Genomic DNA, 15,636 nt, shown 5'->3' on the forward strand with positions numbered 1-15,636 from the left:
GGTGGTTCCGAGTGAAATATCTCAACAACCGTAGGATTGCCATGAAGGGTCATGATTCCCAAAGGATAAATGATAAACATCTTGAGGATCCCCTGAATTTTTGTCTAGTCTGTAAACATTGTCATTGTGAGCATGTTAGTTTGCTGACAAAGTGTTTACCTCGAGGCAGTGTTGTCCTAGTGTACAGTCAGACGGAGGTGCTAGTGTTTTTGACTCTTAGGATACGTCCAACATGACTACTATTTCACTATATGCTACCTCATATTATATTAATTCTCAGTTTTAAATTTATACAATTTTAAACGCAATATGTCAAAAACATCTCAAGGGAATTTCTTGAAATTTGGCACAAATGTCTGCCTGGACTCAACAATGAACTGATTAGATTTTGATGGTCAAAGGTCAAGGTCACTGACCTTGTCTGTGTCATTTTTGTGAATGCAGTGTCTCAAGAATGCCGTAAGGGAATATCAGTAAACTTGGCTGAACATCCACCTGGACTCAACAATGGACTGATTAGCTTTTGATGGTTAAAGGTCAAGGTCACTGCGACCTAATTTGTCTCATTCTTGTGAATGTGATATGACAAGAATGCCTTGAGGGAATTTCTTCAAATTTGCCACAAACGTCCACTTGGACTCAACAGTGAACTGACTGAAATTCAGTGGTCAAAGTTCAGGGTTACTATGGCCTTGTGTTCGTTCCATTCTTATTAATGAGATATTTCAAGAACACCTTAAGGGAATTTCTTCAAATTTGGCACAAACGTCCACTTGGACTCAGCAGTGAACTGACTGAAATTCAGTGGTCAAAGTTCAGGGTTACTATGGCCTTGTGTTCGTTCCATTCTTATTAATGAGATATTTCAAGAACACCTTAAGGGAATTTCTTCAAATTTGGCACAAACAATCACCTGGACTCAATAATGAACTGAAATGAATTTAGTGGTCAAAGGTCAAGGTCTTCGTGACTTCATAAAACATCACGTCAACTTCTGACATCATAATGTTCTGCAAAAACACTTTTTGGCCGTTATTCAACACCTCAACTCAGGAACAGAAGGAGAGACATTTGACACAGAATTGGTGACACTATTTGGTGCCCCCCTTGAAATTGTGCTGATTATAGAGGTCTTCTGTGCTGCTGTGGAGGAGATGTATGTGAAGCATCCAGGTTTTCACAGACAAACTTTATGTGCAACTTGACTGATTTGCAGAGGCATACAACTGCGTGGCTGTCATTCTAGATTTCACTGTTGAGCTTTAATTACACACACAAAATATCAACAGTCAAACTGAAAATGGAACTGAAACCTCATAAATCATATTTATGTTTTCTTGGAACAAACTGAATTGAACTTGAATTGATTTGCGTATGTGTGTGTAATGGTAGTGATTAAAAAACCCCACTGGAGACACTAACATGTTACTTGATTGCAGGCAACCAGACAAACTGAGAGTGGTGTGGATCAGGAGAAACAGACGTCACAGCACAAAGGTAATAAAGCAAAGAAGAAACTGATGATATTCATTCAAAAACATTCAAATAGCCAATAGTCTCTATGGAGCTCATGGAGCAGAAATGGCTAAAACTATGAAATATTGTTCTGGATTTGAATGGTTTTTAGAGGATAAAGATTCTCTTTCTCCTCTATTTCCTGTATGTGCTCTGCAGAGGCTTTAAAATACAGTCCATAGGAAACAAAGATCGTTTGTCAGATTTTTTTGTGGTATGGCGTATGATGAGAGTGTGTCTATATCCCCAGCTCTGCTTGGAAGTCCATCCAGGCTGTGCTGATTTCAAATCACAAGTATTCAGATCACACTTAAACATGTACAGTCCATGTTTACGCCATGTCCATGACTTTATCTGTATCTCTCTTTTCCTTTATGAGTTTTCTATAAATTATCTCAGAAACTAACAGCTAGTTCTTCATACCCGTCATCTGCCATGTTTGTTTACTCTTAAATCACGTTTGATCGTAAAGATTTGCAAGATTTCTGGTTTTTGAGAGTCAGGATTGGGACTGTTCATGAATGGAATCTGTTAGTGGATGGTGTGCTATTTTGCAGGCTGTTCCCATGCACTGTTCATATGTATACCTAAAACACAGAATCATGAGCCAGTAATTTGTATACAAACAATGTAATTGTGAAGGCTGCATTCACATGACAAATGTGCTGACGGGAGTGAGAAAGAGAGTGGTAGAAAAAATGTGTGTAAGGAGGAAAGTTGGGGATGCGGATGGGTCAAACAAACACAGGACTTTCCCTCAGGAGCGTGGTGGTTGTGTGAAACCAAGTGAGTTATTTTAAGGTGATGATGCCCAGTCATGATTTTCGTAAACCTAACCTACATAACTTCATGTTAAGTACGTAATTTGACGTGACAACTCCCAGTCATGATTGTCAACATAACTTAACATCAAGTACATAACATGATGTGACTACGCCCCGCCATGATGTCCCTAAACCTAACCTATGCAACTTAATGTTAAGTACGTAACGTGATGTGATGACACTCTGTCATGATATTCCTAAATCCAACCCATGTATCTTTACTTTCCTTAACCTAGCCTACGTAAATTAACATTAAGTATGGAAGTTAACATTAAATAGCCCTAAATTGTTGAGTGCGAATTTATAAGCTATAACATGAACCATTGTATGTATTAGGTGAAGCTGTGTTTGGGTAAATTGTGGCTCTCCACACACTATAAGAGCAAAACTATCACAATTATCATTAATTTACATTTTTATTTTATGTTAAGTGTGGAGTTTCCTACATTTTCCACATCTGTTAAGATTTGAATAATCTTTTATCATGGGCCAGCCTTTTAGATCCATCAAAAATCGGGGCTTTGGTGACGATTGTCTGGAGGGGGAAATTGGGCCCAAAATCAGCTTGCTTCTTTCGTAACGTGTGCCCGGCATTAGGCAGCAACTTGAGGACTCATTCCCTTGTTTCCGTTATCTTTTCTGTTAGCTCCACAGCTGGCAGCCGGGGATCAAAAACCCCTACAGAGGCCTGGTGCTGTGGCAGATTCCAGAGAGTTTAGACATCACTGTAACACTCTTCAAGGTACGAGGTTAAGTCTCTTTGTAGTTGAACATATGAATTCTTTGGCTTACAGATGGGAAATAGGTAAGCTAATTTGTTTGTCTGTCAATAGGAACCTACTGCAGAAGACTTTGAAGACAAGGACTGGACCTTTGTCATTGAAAATGTGAGCAGTGTACAGTACCTGCCTTATCCTTAGTTGTGATTTCATTTTATTTACTTTTATTGGAAAACAACATACTCTCTGAAAAGATATTTCCTGTGTTCAGTCTTGACTATCATGTCCACTGATTTTGTTTATCAGGAAACAAAAGGCCGTAGGAAAGTGTTGGCATCAGCAGACGTTAATATGAAGAAGTTTGCCAGTGCCACGCCGGCCCAGTATGACTTAACACTGAAGCTCAAACCGCTGTCTGTCAAAGTGGTGGAAGCCACGCTGAAATTGAACCTGTCCTGTATCTTTCTCAAAGAGGGCAAGGCCACGTAAGTCATCAGCCCAGCAGCATTTCAGCATACTTTACTGAAAGCACCAAGTCTTCAGAGATGTATAGTTGCATTTCAGAATGTAATCAATACAGTTTTTTTTGAAGCCCAATATTGATTATTTTTGACCCAGATATTCTTAGATATCTAACGTTTTAAGCAGATTCTGTTTCTACTCTCCACAGAGATGAGGACATGCAGAGTTTGGCCAGTCTAATGAGTATGAAAATGAGTGACATTGGAAACCTTGACGACTTTAATGACAGTGATGATGAAGGCGGCGAGGAGAGGAGGGCCAGCTTTGGAACCGGACAAATTACTCATGTTACTGGTAAGACTGGGGACACACTTGAGGATCACTGGGCTTATTACACCAAATGAACATGCAATTACAGTCTGACAAGAAATCCTAATCTCGAGGCATTCAGGAGCTACTTGATCCAAATCCTGAAGGTCCTGATTCAAACCATAAATTTTTAAAAGCTTAAATTATTGAAATGATCTGAATGAGAGTTAACAGGGAAGATATGACTCCTCTTCCATCTATTTATTATCATTTTCTATGAATGGGAATATGTATAAAGATCTGATTGAGTGATTTTAAAAAAAGAGCCGAAATGTACCTAAAATGGCCAATCTAGAAATTCCACTGTTACGTGCCTCTACTAAAACCTCTCTATATTTGCATCTGTCTATGCACAAGCTATGTTGAGATGTTATGGTGTGGTTTGCCGGAGGTGTTGGGGTGCAAATGCATAAATCCAAAAGGATGTTCTAAAGTATACTCTAAAAGTTTAAAGTTTTATTAAGCGGAGATAATATCTTTTTTTTTTTTTTTTTTAAAGCAAAATGATGTGAAATACAAGAGGGCTCCTTTGACTCAGTGTGAGCTGCAGTACCACATTCAAAGCTCTATTCATTTCCAGAGGGTAATTTTTTTTTTATGTTTTGCGATGTAAATGTTTTGCCCTTTATTTTATTATCTGTTGCTTTGCTGACAGACCGCTGGCTAGCTGTGTTAACATGGGGAACCATAGTGCCCATGGTCCACCCTCCAGTCTCCACTGGTTAGCTAATGTTAGCCTTGCCCACTCTGCACTGCACACCACAGGGGTCAGGTGGGAGTTAGCTACTGGTGCAGCTCATTCAACAATTAAAGCGAGTAGCCCTCACCTGGTGATGGCATAGGATTGTTGCTGTACAATCCTGCTATACCCGAGGTATCCCTGGTGAGTAAACTGCTTCATTTTAAGATGCAAAACCCCTTTAGCACTGTTAACTATGTTAGCGTCACTAGCCACACTGACATTGCTAAAGGTGCTAACAGATCTAACAGTATTAGCTGAAAGGGTTTGAGCCTCAAAATTGAGCTGCTTACTCACTGGGGCAACCTGTAGGGAGACCAGGAGAGTGGGCCCCATATTTCTACAGCAACGCTTTTAGGTCTGGACGGTGTTACAAGCAGTAATTGTTGAATGAATGGTGCCACAAGCATATGTTAGCTCCTGTTGGTGCCCAGTGCAGTAAAATGAATAGTGGAAAAATTTACCTCGAGACCGGCAAGTATAATTGGCCAAAAATATTCCTGGCCATTACCCAATTGACGGTTAACCGTTGACATCTCTAATACTGAGATTTTTCATATAGACCTTGTAGTTGCAGAGAAATGCTAAGTTAATTTTGTAATTAGTTTGTAATTAGAGAGCAGACCTAGTGAATAAGAGCAATGGAGAGAAGACCTTTCACTCTATCGGGACAGCAGAAATGCTACAACATTACAGCGGTTAAAGAGTGATGTTTATTCCCTCTACAAATGATCTTTGGCTACGTCTACAAACCCAACAACAGCTGGGTTTAATTTTATTCTGTCATCAAGTTATTCTCAGGGGTTAATTAGCTACAACTGATATAATCTGACGCTGGCAACGTCTGTCAATATAAGCAGGGAAAGTGAAAGCAGTGTAAGCTGAAAATAAAAAGCTGCTTTCTAAATGTTTCAAGATTCAAGATTCAAACTTGAAAGTTCCTGAGGGGCAATTTGCTCTACAGACAGTAGTCCAACACAGATGAATACCATACATTGCACACAACAAAACATCAAGATCCATATCCCCTTCACTGTCAATGTGAATCATGGGAAAAGATTTCTTTCTTTCTTTCTTTTTTTCAAAATGAGTCAAGCACTTCTGTGTGAAGGTCCACATTTCTGATGTTACAAATCTGTAAAGCTACCAATGAACCTAATACTGTCTTTTTACTTTGAACTTGCACCTACCTGTTGGCAAAATGTAGATTAACCTAACTCACTCTAATAACCATATTCCTAGATAAAACCCAGCATTGCCTCAGCATGGGACTACATTTATACAACTGACCTTTATACATAACCTTCAGTGCTTTAATAATAACAGACAACAGATGATTGGTTAAAAATCTTAAAATTCTTAAATCTGGTTAAATACTATCTTGAAAAAGTCCTTTATAAGCATTAAATTTACGTGTCTGGTACCTCTAAACAGCCTGTTAATACAATGTTTGTGATATGATTTTTCTTTTGAAGATTCTAATTCTAATCTCAACATCTGATAAACACAGCCACAAGTATACTGACACCAGCTTTACCCTGCACATGCCTCCAAAGAAGTCTGTTCTAAATAAAGTGTTGCTGGGCTACATTTAGTCATGTATACTGCAACATGCAACTTCCACACTACAAGGTCTAATTAATTCTGGGAAAGACTCGACACCCTGCCATGTTGTCAACCTCAACTGTGTAGGGTCAAACAAGGATGTCCCTGGTCACCTTTTTGTTTCTCTTTGAACTGTTTTTCTGAAACGTTTGCTTCCACTTTTGTTTCCTATTTAAAACCCAGTTCCCTTTTCACATAATCTTTCTGTCTGCTGTTCCTTTTTCTCTTTATAACAGCCTCTGGTTCTTCTAGCACGAGAGTACATGATCTGGCTTGGAGGCCTGCAATTGAATCAGGCCCCACAGGTAACTGCATCTGTTACCCGATTTACTCCTCCCAACCATATCGCCAGAGTAGATGTTGGCATTGTACATTCCTGCAAACTGTGCAATTGTACATTTGTACCTTATTATGTAGCGGATACTTTGAAACTTTATGTTTCTTTACATTTCAACAATGATGTGGTTAATATGTGGCACCATCCTTGCTGGAAACACGGTAATGTCTCAGTAAAAACAACAGCTATTTGTGGCACTATCCTGGCAGGAAATATAATGATGTTTTCGTAAACAGAAACAACTGTTCTCAGTGACACTATCCTGGTTGGAATTGCCGTGTTGTCTGGGTAAATAAAGAACAACTACTTTCCACTACTTCGTGACACTATTCTGGCTGGAATGGTTGTCTTGGTAAATAAAATAAAAAACAACTGTTCTTAGTGACACTGTCCACGCTGGAAATGTGGTGATGTCTTGGTACAAGCAACTGCTCTTTCGTGGCACTATCCTAGCAGGATATGTGTCTATGTCTTGGTAAACAAAAACAACAGTTGTGGAAACACAGCCGCTGGAAACACAGCAATGACTCGCTAAAACACAACCAGTTTTGTTGCTTGGTGGTTTGAATAGCAGTCTGCAGCTAGGCAGGTGTCTCACCTAGACGTCACGCCTAGATGTGACGCCATACTGCCACGCCACGTCACTTCAGAAATGTTGATAGGAAACATATGAAACTTAAAAAATGTAATGTATCTGTGGTTTGCAGAAATGTACAATGCATTTTTTTCTCGTTTTTGGGCTGCTCCTCCACCTTCCTGATTGGTACACTACCCCCCTCACGATCCCCCGACACCCCCCAAACACACACACACACACACACACACACACACACAAACACAAACACACAAACACACCACATTGCACAGTATTTGAAATTGTATTTTTTGAATTTGCTTAAGTAGCCTAGTATATTTTTGATAACATGAAAATAACATATCGGAGTACTCAGAAACCCACTCTTTTCATCTCATTCCTCTTCCTCTTTTCACTTCCTCTCCTCATGTGTTTCCTCATATCTGCTGCCAATTGTCACTTTCATCTGCACATATTTATTCTGTTTTTTTTCTGCTCCTATCTTCTTCATTTATTCTTTCCTTTCAATCCTTCATTTAATCTCTCTATCCCCAACTTTTCTCTTCACCCTGTCCTTCCATTCTACTCATCTCTTATCTCTCACCCAGTAACCTCAGAGATGGATTGGAAAACGTCCTCTGGCATTTCCTCCACCATCTCGGTTCCATCTCGTCCTCCTCTGCCCGAACCCCCAGACCCCTCTGTTCCATCCTTTTTACGCACACGACCACCAAGCACTGCCCAGCAGGCTCGGCCCTCCCCCTATGCCTACTCACTGCCAGCCTTTACAATTGCTCACCCTCCTGCACTTCCCAAAATCTTCCAGCCCACTGCCGGATCAGGTATACGTCAACAGATACTCCTTATCCTGTGTCGATTATTTTGGTTGATCATTTTTTAGTAAATTGTCTTATCAATTTACCTCTTATCTTATCTTAACTTGTCTTATCTTGTCTTAACTTAACTTAACTTAACTTAAGAAATCCTAACTATAACCTCACTTCCCTATAGTGATAGACCCAGCTTAGATGTCAAGCAAACGACTTTAAACATGACGTTTATTGTAGACTTAAAACTGAAAGATACAAACACATGCAGTTCTGTTGTAACCTGCTGGTGCTGTAGTTGAGCATGTAGTAGGCCTGCTGTAGTTTGCTTTTAGGCTTTAGACTTTGACCTACCTTAAGCCCAGTTCAGACCAAGATTCGCGGTGCACAGGCAACTACTTCTGCAACGTTCTAATAATGTGCCGGTTCACACCAATGCGACTAGATGAGACGATGTATCATCTCTATGCAACAACTCTCTATACCTCTGTTCTGATTTCCACCTTTTCATGCTTATTTTGTGGTTGAATATAATTTCTAGCTTCTCAAAATATGAATGAGGATAGTGATAGATTAGTGATAATAGTGAAAAACATAAAAACGAGCATCAGATGGAGCACCTGCAAATGAGGTCTGTGGTCATTTTGACTTGATCAGCGGACTTCACTACAAGCTGATTGGCTTAGACGCAGGCGATGTGCTTTACATTCTAAAAAACAGCCGCCGGTAATTCATACACCACTGCAACTGCGAATCATTGGTCTGAACTGGGCTTTGAAATCAGTCTGACTGTACCACTTTTAGATTTTTTAATAATACCTATAGCCAAGGCATTATGTTATCAGGTTGTCCGTCCATTTGTTTGTCGGTATGTACATACGTATGTCTGTATGTATGTCCACCCATCCCATTCTTGTGAATGAAATAGTTCAGGAAAGCCTTAAGGGAATTTACTTCAAATATGGCACAAACATCCAATTGGACTAAAGAATGAATCGATTAGATTTTGGTGGTCAAAGGTCACTGTGACCTCACAAAACATGTTTTGGGCTATAACTCAAGGACTTGTACACTAATTATGACAAAATTTTGCACAAATGTCACACAGGATTAAATCTTGGAGTGAAGTGAAAAGATCAAAGGTCAACTTCACTGTCAGCAAAAACACTTTTCTGGCCATTACTCAACACCATATCTCAGCAACGGGGTGGGGGGATTTGTTCAGATACTGAATTGGTGACACTAATCTTGGGTGTCCATCTTGAAACTGCTGATTGTATAGATGTTTTGTGCAGCTTCGGTCAAGATAAGTGTAAAGCATCCATGTTTTAGAATTTGTAGTTTCTTTGCAGCAACATTCATATTTGAAGCATTGTCAACTGTCATGACTACATGAGTCTGGACAGACAGGGATGTAAACTGCAATTTGACTGGCTGGCAGAGGCTTACAACCACGAGGCAGTAATTCTAGTTACTGTTAGGCCTAGGTTCCTGAGATTAAGTAAAGAGAGCAAGCCCATTATTTTAAACATGTGATCTGGAGTTATGTAATATGACATACATTTTTAATTGATCTGTGGCACCTCCTGCTATACTGATAAGTCAGTATGCCCTTCTTTTGAATCTTTGAGCCTTACACAGGCCTATAATCCTTTTCTCCATTAGCATCAGTTTGAAATTTTCTCTTCCATTTGCACAGCCACAGTCTGCTGTCACAGTAAATTTGTGGCTTTTGGCTTTTCTCCATCCTCATCCAGACAGGACTGTTGCCAGGCCAGTGAAGTCAAGATGAATAGATTGCTCTGTTATGCTCTAATCTGTGTTGAGAAGGAAAGTGGTTTGCAAAGGAAAGCTTCTCTACATCGTAGTTATACGGTACAGCAGTGAGTGATATTCTGTCAGTGTTAGACTGATGTCAATTTGAAGATTGATATGAATGATGTATGTATGGTATGTAGACTAAGTACCAGGCTTCATCCTTTAATCTTGTCATTTATTTCCACTGCTTGTTACCTTCCCATGAAGCAAAAGGTGCAGACAACCTTGCACTGAAGTCAGTTTAAAATGACTGTGTAAGGCCCTGATCACACAGAAAGTGTTTTGCGGGTTGCAAAACATGAGGTGCACCATACTGCCCTTTTTTTTTTTTTTTTTTTTTTTTTTGAAAAAATGCCAAAAAACATTTGCTACGCCTTTTTATTGTTGCCAAGCAACCACCCCATCACCTCCTTACCCTAACCTTCCTGTGTAATTAATCTACCATTTATTTATTTATTTCACAGTAATTAGTTACTAAAATGGACAGGCAGAGGGAACTTGCTGTAACTCTGGTTGAGGGTGAGAGGCTGTTTGCAAATAGTTTGTTGGGCACAGGGAAATTGAGATCTGTGTAGGTACATGAGGCCATGATAAAGAGGGTGGATCACATCCAGGAGCTTCGCTTCGATGATGGCCATTTCCAGGCATGTTTCAGGATGACTTGAGGGCAGTTTGACAACCTGCTGTCTGTGGTCGGGCTTAGCATAACAAATATAAATACTAACTACAGGGAGTCCATTAGTCCCGCTGAGCGACTGAGCACCACCAGTTTCTCCTCCATTTTTTTATCAACTGTAAACTTGTTGTCGTGACCACCACAGAAGGCCCACCTCTCAAATCATCCAACTGGACAATGGGAAAAAGCAAAGATGACATAGGGCGCTTTTCTGCACTGAGTCAAGTTTGAGTTCAGAGTGCTCCAGCAAAAACACCAGGCGCCTAGAGCACAGAAACATGAGGCATGTAGCAATGCAAAAACAGTGAGCAAAAGGCTCCATCCACATTAAAAATAATTACAAAGAGCCGCCTCAAGCTGCTAAAATGCTTTCTGTGTGATCGGGGCCTAAGATGACGATAATATGGTGAACTACCGTATAAGGCTTTAAGTATTATTTAAGTTATTATTGGAGGGTTTAAGCCCATAAGGCTTAGGTGCAGGTTTTTTAAGTCTTGTTAATTCTTATTTCCTTATATGCCCATCTGCCTGTTCTGCTCAGTTTTGTTAGCTGAATGGTTTTACTCCGGATTACTAAACTGTTTCTTGTTTCCCAAGAAATATAATAACAGGAAAAACTAGTTACATTCTAGGTGCAAACCAAAGGGGCTGACATTTACAAAAAATACATATCCCTATTAGAAATATCAGTTCCTTATGTAAGTACTTTATGGATGCAATTCTCAGAGTCAGCAGGGGTGCAAAACTCAGCAGCACAATGGTAACTTTCTTTTGGCCCACCAAATGTATCTATTGTAGGCCTTAACCATCACAACAAGATGTCTGCCACCAGCTTTACATGGAAATACTTAAACGATTGAACATGAAGATGCAAAGTGCTTAAAATGCGGTTTGCTGGGACACCTGGAATCTCAGTATGATAAAATTCTAAGTCAAAGCCCACCAAAGGGTACAAGAACATTGGATTCATACTTTTTATCGAAGGCACTTACCTGGGTGAAATACTGGCAGAGATGGTAGCTTATGATAGATTTACACTCAACAGAATGGCAAGATGTTCTAATGATTATTAACATAAATGGCATTACTTTGCCTTAATAATTATTAGTAACACCAAATAACCTACTGAAGTCATCAGTTTGGGAATGCATTGGTTTATGCATAACTCTCCTTGTTGCATTTACTGCTGCTTGAAATATGACATATGTGTTTTGACTTTAGCTGAAGTAATACCTTAAAAACAAGTCAGTTTTTGGGATTCCTAGTTTTGTGTAATTCTAAAAAAAAGGTAAAACTAAGTATTTTTAGTTTTACTTACCATTTTTTTCTGCTTTTGGTTTGTCTTCCTGCTCTCCCCTTTCCTCTTTCCTCTTCTGCCATGTCCTGTATCGATCTTTTCCTCTCAGCTCCTCGAAGGCCCCATAGCTTCCACAGTGACTCCTCTCCAGCTGAGGGCTTGGAGGCTTTCTCTACCTTCACCCCTTCTAAAGCAGTCTCCACCTCTTTTCTCTCTTCTACACCCTCTGATCCATCTCTCCATCATCCTGCTTTCTCTGATACCTCACAGACAGGTATTACATAATTCAGTTCAAAAACAGTAATTGGTTTCTAATTGACACAAGGTTTTCACAGACCCTTAAAAGCAATGTTTGCATGATATCCAACAAATTTTCTCCCCATGAATGACATTATGTTCTTAACGTACAGCTACTTAATGCAAAGTTGCAGAGATTAGGTTTAGGCAACCAGGTTACTGTTGTTAGGTTTACGAAAAGAAATACAGTGAGGATGTACCTTAAAATGACCCAAAGTTCACATGGATCCGAGCACCTGACTCCAGGGTTAAGTCCCGGGCGAAAGTCTGCTTTTTTGTGACCCATCCACCACCCAAACCTGCCTCCTTATAAGTGCTCTGGATTGTTTACAGCCATCAGCGCATTGGTCACGTGATCGCAGGCTTTCAAAATACGTGGGTTATGTACAACTTTGGGTGCGCTACTTTTTGTAGGAAAACATTTGAAAAATTTGTGAGAACTGAAAAAGGCATTGAATTTATTAACCTAAAAATAAGGCCTTAATTGCTGTTAAATTTTCTTAACTCAATCTTTCAAAAGTCTTAATACATGCCAAGACATGGAAAGTAGGATGTTATGAATCTTTTTTTCTGGCATTGCATTGTAAAATCTCAGAATAACTGGTAACATCTTATCTTTTTTGAATAATTTACCTAATGCCTCTTGCATTAACGCCATGCAGATCAGGACAGCAGATCCACTGTCTGCTTGCTAGCTGTCACTGAACCTAAATTCAACGAAACTGGCTATTTAACCATGGTTTTGTGGCATGGCTAAAACTGGTTCATACAATGCACGGTGTATTCCATGCAAAAAGTTTGTCAACCTCAGTATGATGGCAATCAGTGCAGTCAATTCCCACATGCAGAGGGAGAAACACAAAATCCCCAAAGAAAACTCGCCAACGAGCGACAGGTATTTCCCAGCTCTATTTTATTCTCATCCCTGCCACACCTTTAGCTCCATCTCTAACAGTTGCACAAGGGTCAGCAGCCACAGATCTCAGGACAACTTTCAGGTGTATGCCCACAGAAAAAGCACTGTGGTGTTCGAACACAGTGACAAAACTCCAATCATTCAAGCCAAATGAGTCAAGTCAAATATTCCTTCAAAACAAGTATGTTCACATTTTTTCCCTTTAATTTTGTTCATTGTAATATTGGTCTTTAAATTTCATTCCAGTTGCATTAAAAATGTATTTAAAAAGCCTTAAATTTAGCTAACCTCAAGCTGTGGGAACCCTGTGACAAAACTATCCAAAATATAATATGGTGCTGTTTATTGGTGTTGATTTACTTTAAGGGCTTAATGCTGCACCCACATTGAATAGAAAAGACAGACATGAACTCCTACTTCTTAAAAATATCTTTAGAAAGCATTAAAGGGATAGTTCATATTTTTTGAAGTGGGGTTGTTATGTGTACTTTATCAATAGACAGTATATTACATACAGTAGATGTCAGTTGGCACCCCCCCAGTTTGGAAAAGCAGGCTGGAGCCCGACAAAGAGGCTAAGCAATCTACTGCTGTGGAGGAGTCAGCATCAAAACATATTTTAGCCACCTAAAAAAGTCCCACCTAAAAATATTGCTGAAAGAACTGTTTTTCCTAATAGAGTAGTAGAGTCTAACAGTAAGGACAAAGCAGTGAAAATACTATATATATAGCATTCACTTAAACTGACACTGTTTTTTTTCCTTAGTTGTTAAAATGTGTTTTGTTGACCCCTCCACAGCAGCAGATTGCTGAGCATTCATATCGGATTCCAGCGTGCTCCAGCGTGGGGCATGCTGACTGAAATCTACTATAGATAATACTCAATCCCATTTCAAAAATCTGAACTATCCCTTTAAAGAAAGCACCTTTCGTCTTGTTTTTGTTATTTGGCCAAGTCCAGGGCTGTGGTTGCAGCAGTTTTCTTTAAAGCTGGGGAAATCGATGGTCACCATATATTATTTTACATGTATATAGCTTGTTGAAATTGCACTCTTTCAAATCACAATATGGATGCAGCTTTAGTCTTAGCATACATTTGCTCTGCCATTTTTCATCACTACCCTCTTTTTCTTTTCTTTTATTCTTTCTGTCTTCATCTGTCAGCCTGTCCCAGTGTGTGGAGACCACAGAATTTTCCGTCTTTTTCTTCTGTGTCCTCCTCTTCCTCCTCATCCTCAGCTCCTGTCAGCTCCTTCCCTTCTATTCCTCCACCGCCTCCTGCTTCCAGACAGCCCAAAGCCCGTCTCACCTCTGTGGGCGAGACAGGCTCTGCCCTCACCAGGCCCACCAGCCTGCCGTCTGCCCCTGAGACAGGTACAGGGACAGTTCCTGTCAGAGGCTTTCAGTTTCTACACCTGTTACTGTGCCTTTACTTGTGTTTATCCCTCCATCTTTCCCTGTTCTTTTCCCCTTCTCCTTATTTATTCCAGCTTCCTGGCAGAGTGAATGGAGGCCTCCTAAATCTCAGGCCCCTCTAGCACAGCCTGCCCTCTCTCCTAAGTTTCTGCATCCCTCTGCCAATGATCCTGGACAGCCTGCAGTACTGCAGAGACAGCAGACAGAGACGCTATGTAAAGCTGCTCTACCTTTAACCCATCTCAAGCCTGATATCCTCCTGTTATTCAGCCTCAGCCTCCCTGCTGCACTCATGTGTCCTTTCATTCATGTTCTCTGTTTTTATCTAAACCCAGAGCCTCCTCTGCTGTGCTAACGTCTCATTTGCTAATATGTTGCTTTGATTCCTCCGCACTGATTAAGCATTCACATGAGTTTAGATGGACTATGCCCATGCATTACTTAAAGACTCAGACTGATTCAGGTTTTCTCACATGCTGTATGTAATCCACTGCTGGATATTCATGCTCTGAGCAGTTGGTGTGAATAACACATTTTATATACACATCCCACATGAGAACAATCTCCTTGACAAATTAAAGGGTAAATCTGGTGATGTTCTGTACCCTTCTTCTTGTCAACAACTCTCATGTGCAGAGCCACAACAACAATGCATTGACCTACTAAGTATTGTGTGTGACTATCAAAGCCTGATATGTCCCCTTCCTCTGTGCCACAGAGCTCCTTTGTTGTCTAGTAACTGTTAAAAACACATCAGTGAGCTACACTGTTGTACTGGGTTACATGCTCCCTCATTATTATGAACACACAGTGTAGTTTATTCTGACTCAATCACTACAACACCTGAAAATAGTCCCAAACAATTGCATAATTTCCTCCCGTTATTGCAATTATTATTTTTTTTTAAATACAGTGTCCAGCCATTGTAGGAAATTATTTAGCATTATTAAAAATGAAACTATTTATTTATTTATTTATTGTATCTGTTTTTAAAGATTTATATCTTCAGTAGGAACCAACACAAGTTGCTTTTACATACATCATGTGAACAAACGAATGCCCCAGCAACATATTTTCTTTCTATGTTAATGCACTCTCAGATATTATAAAACAGGCAGCAGAATTCCCTGTCTAATAAATTAAGTAACTGATGAGAATGTGTTTGTGGACACACTGTAAGAAGCGGGAAGGGCATTGTCGCTTTTTTGTAATGGTTTTGTCATGTCTGCATAAGTCTGCAAGGAA

General features: G+C 39.8%; 1 protein-coding gene across 10 annotated transcripts in view; it reads left to right on the plus strand.

Annotated features, from left to right (window-relative positions):
* Positions 1-15,636, plus strand: part of ehbp1l1a (EH domain binding protein 1-like 1a) — a 62,293-nt gene that overhangs the window by 12,127 nt on the left and 34,530 nt on the right. For 8 of the 10 annotated variants that reach the window (XM_049569586.1, XM_049569577.1, XM_049569578.1 and 5 more), the window contains 10 exons: positions 1,440-1,497; positions 2,986-3,081; positions 3,173-3,226; positions 3,365-3,543; positions 3,729-3,874; positions 6,470-6,538; positions 7,753-7,986; positions 11,872-12,036; positions 14,140-14,349; positions 14,466-14,606. In XM_049569586.1, the coding sequence (XP_049425543.1) occupies positions 1,440-1,497; positions 2,986-3,081; positions 3,173-3,226; positions 3,365-3,543; positions 3,729-3,874; positions 6,470-6,538; positions 7,753-7,986; positions 11,872-12,036; positions 14,140-14,349; positions 14,466-14,606 (1,352 nt within the window). The remainder of the gene's footprint in view (positions 1-1,439; positions 1,498-2,985; positions 3,082-3,172; positions 3,227-3,364; positions 3,544-3,728; positions 3,875-6,469; positions 6,539-7,752; positions 7,987-11,871; positions 12,037-14,139; positions 14,350-14,465; positions 14,607-15,636) is intronic. The other 2 variants (XM_049569581.1, XM_049569582.1) reach the window with 2 other exon arrangements.

This window comes from Epinephelus fuscoguttatus, linkage group LG23, assembly GCF_011397635.1.
Source record: "Epinephelus fuscoguttatus linkage group LG23, E.fuscoguttatus.final_Chr_v1".
In the NCBI taxonomy this organism is placed as follows: domain Eukaryota; kingdom Metazoa; phylum Chordata; class Actinopteri; order Perciformes; family Serranidae; genus Epinephelus; species Epinephelus fuscoguttatus.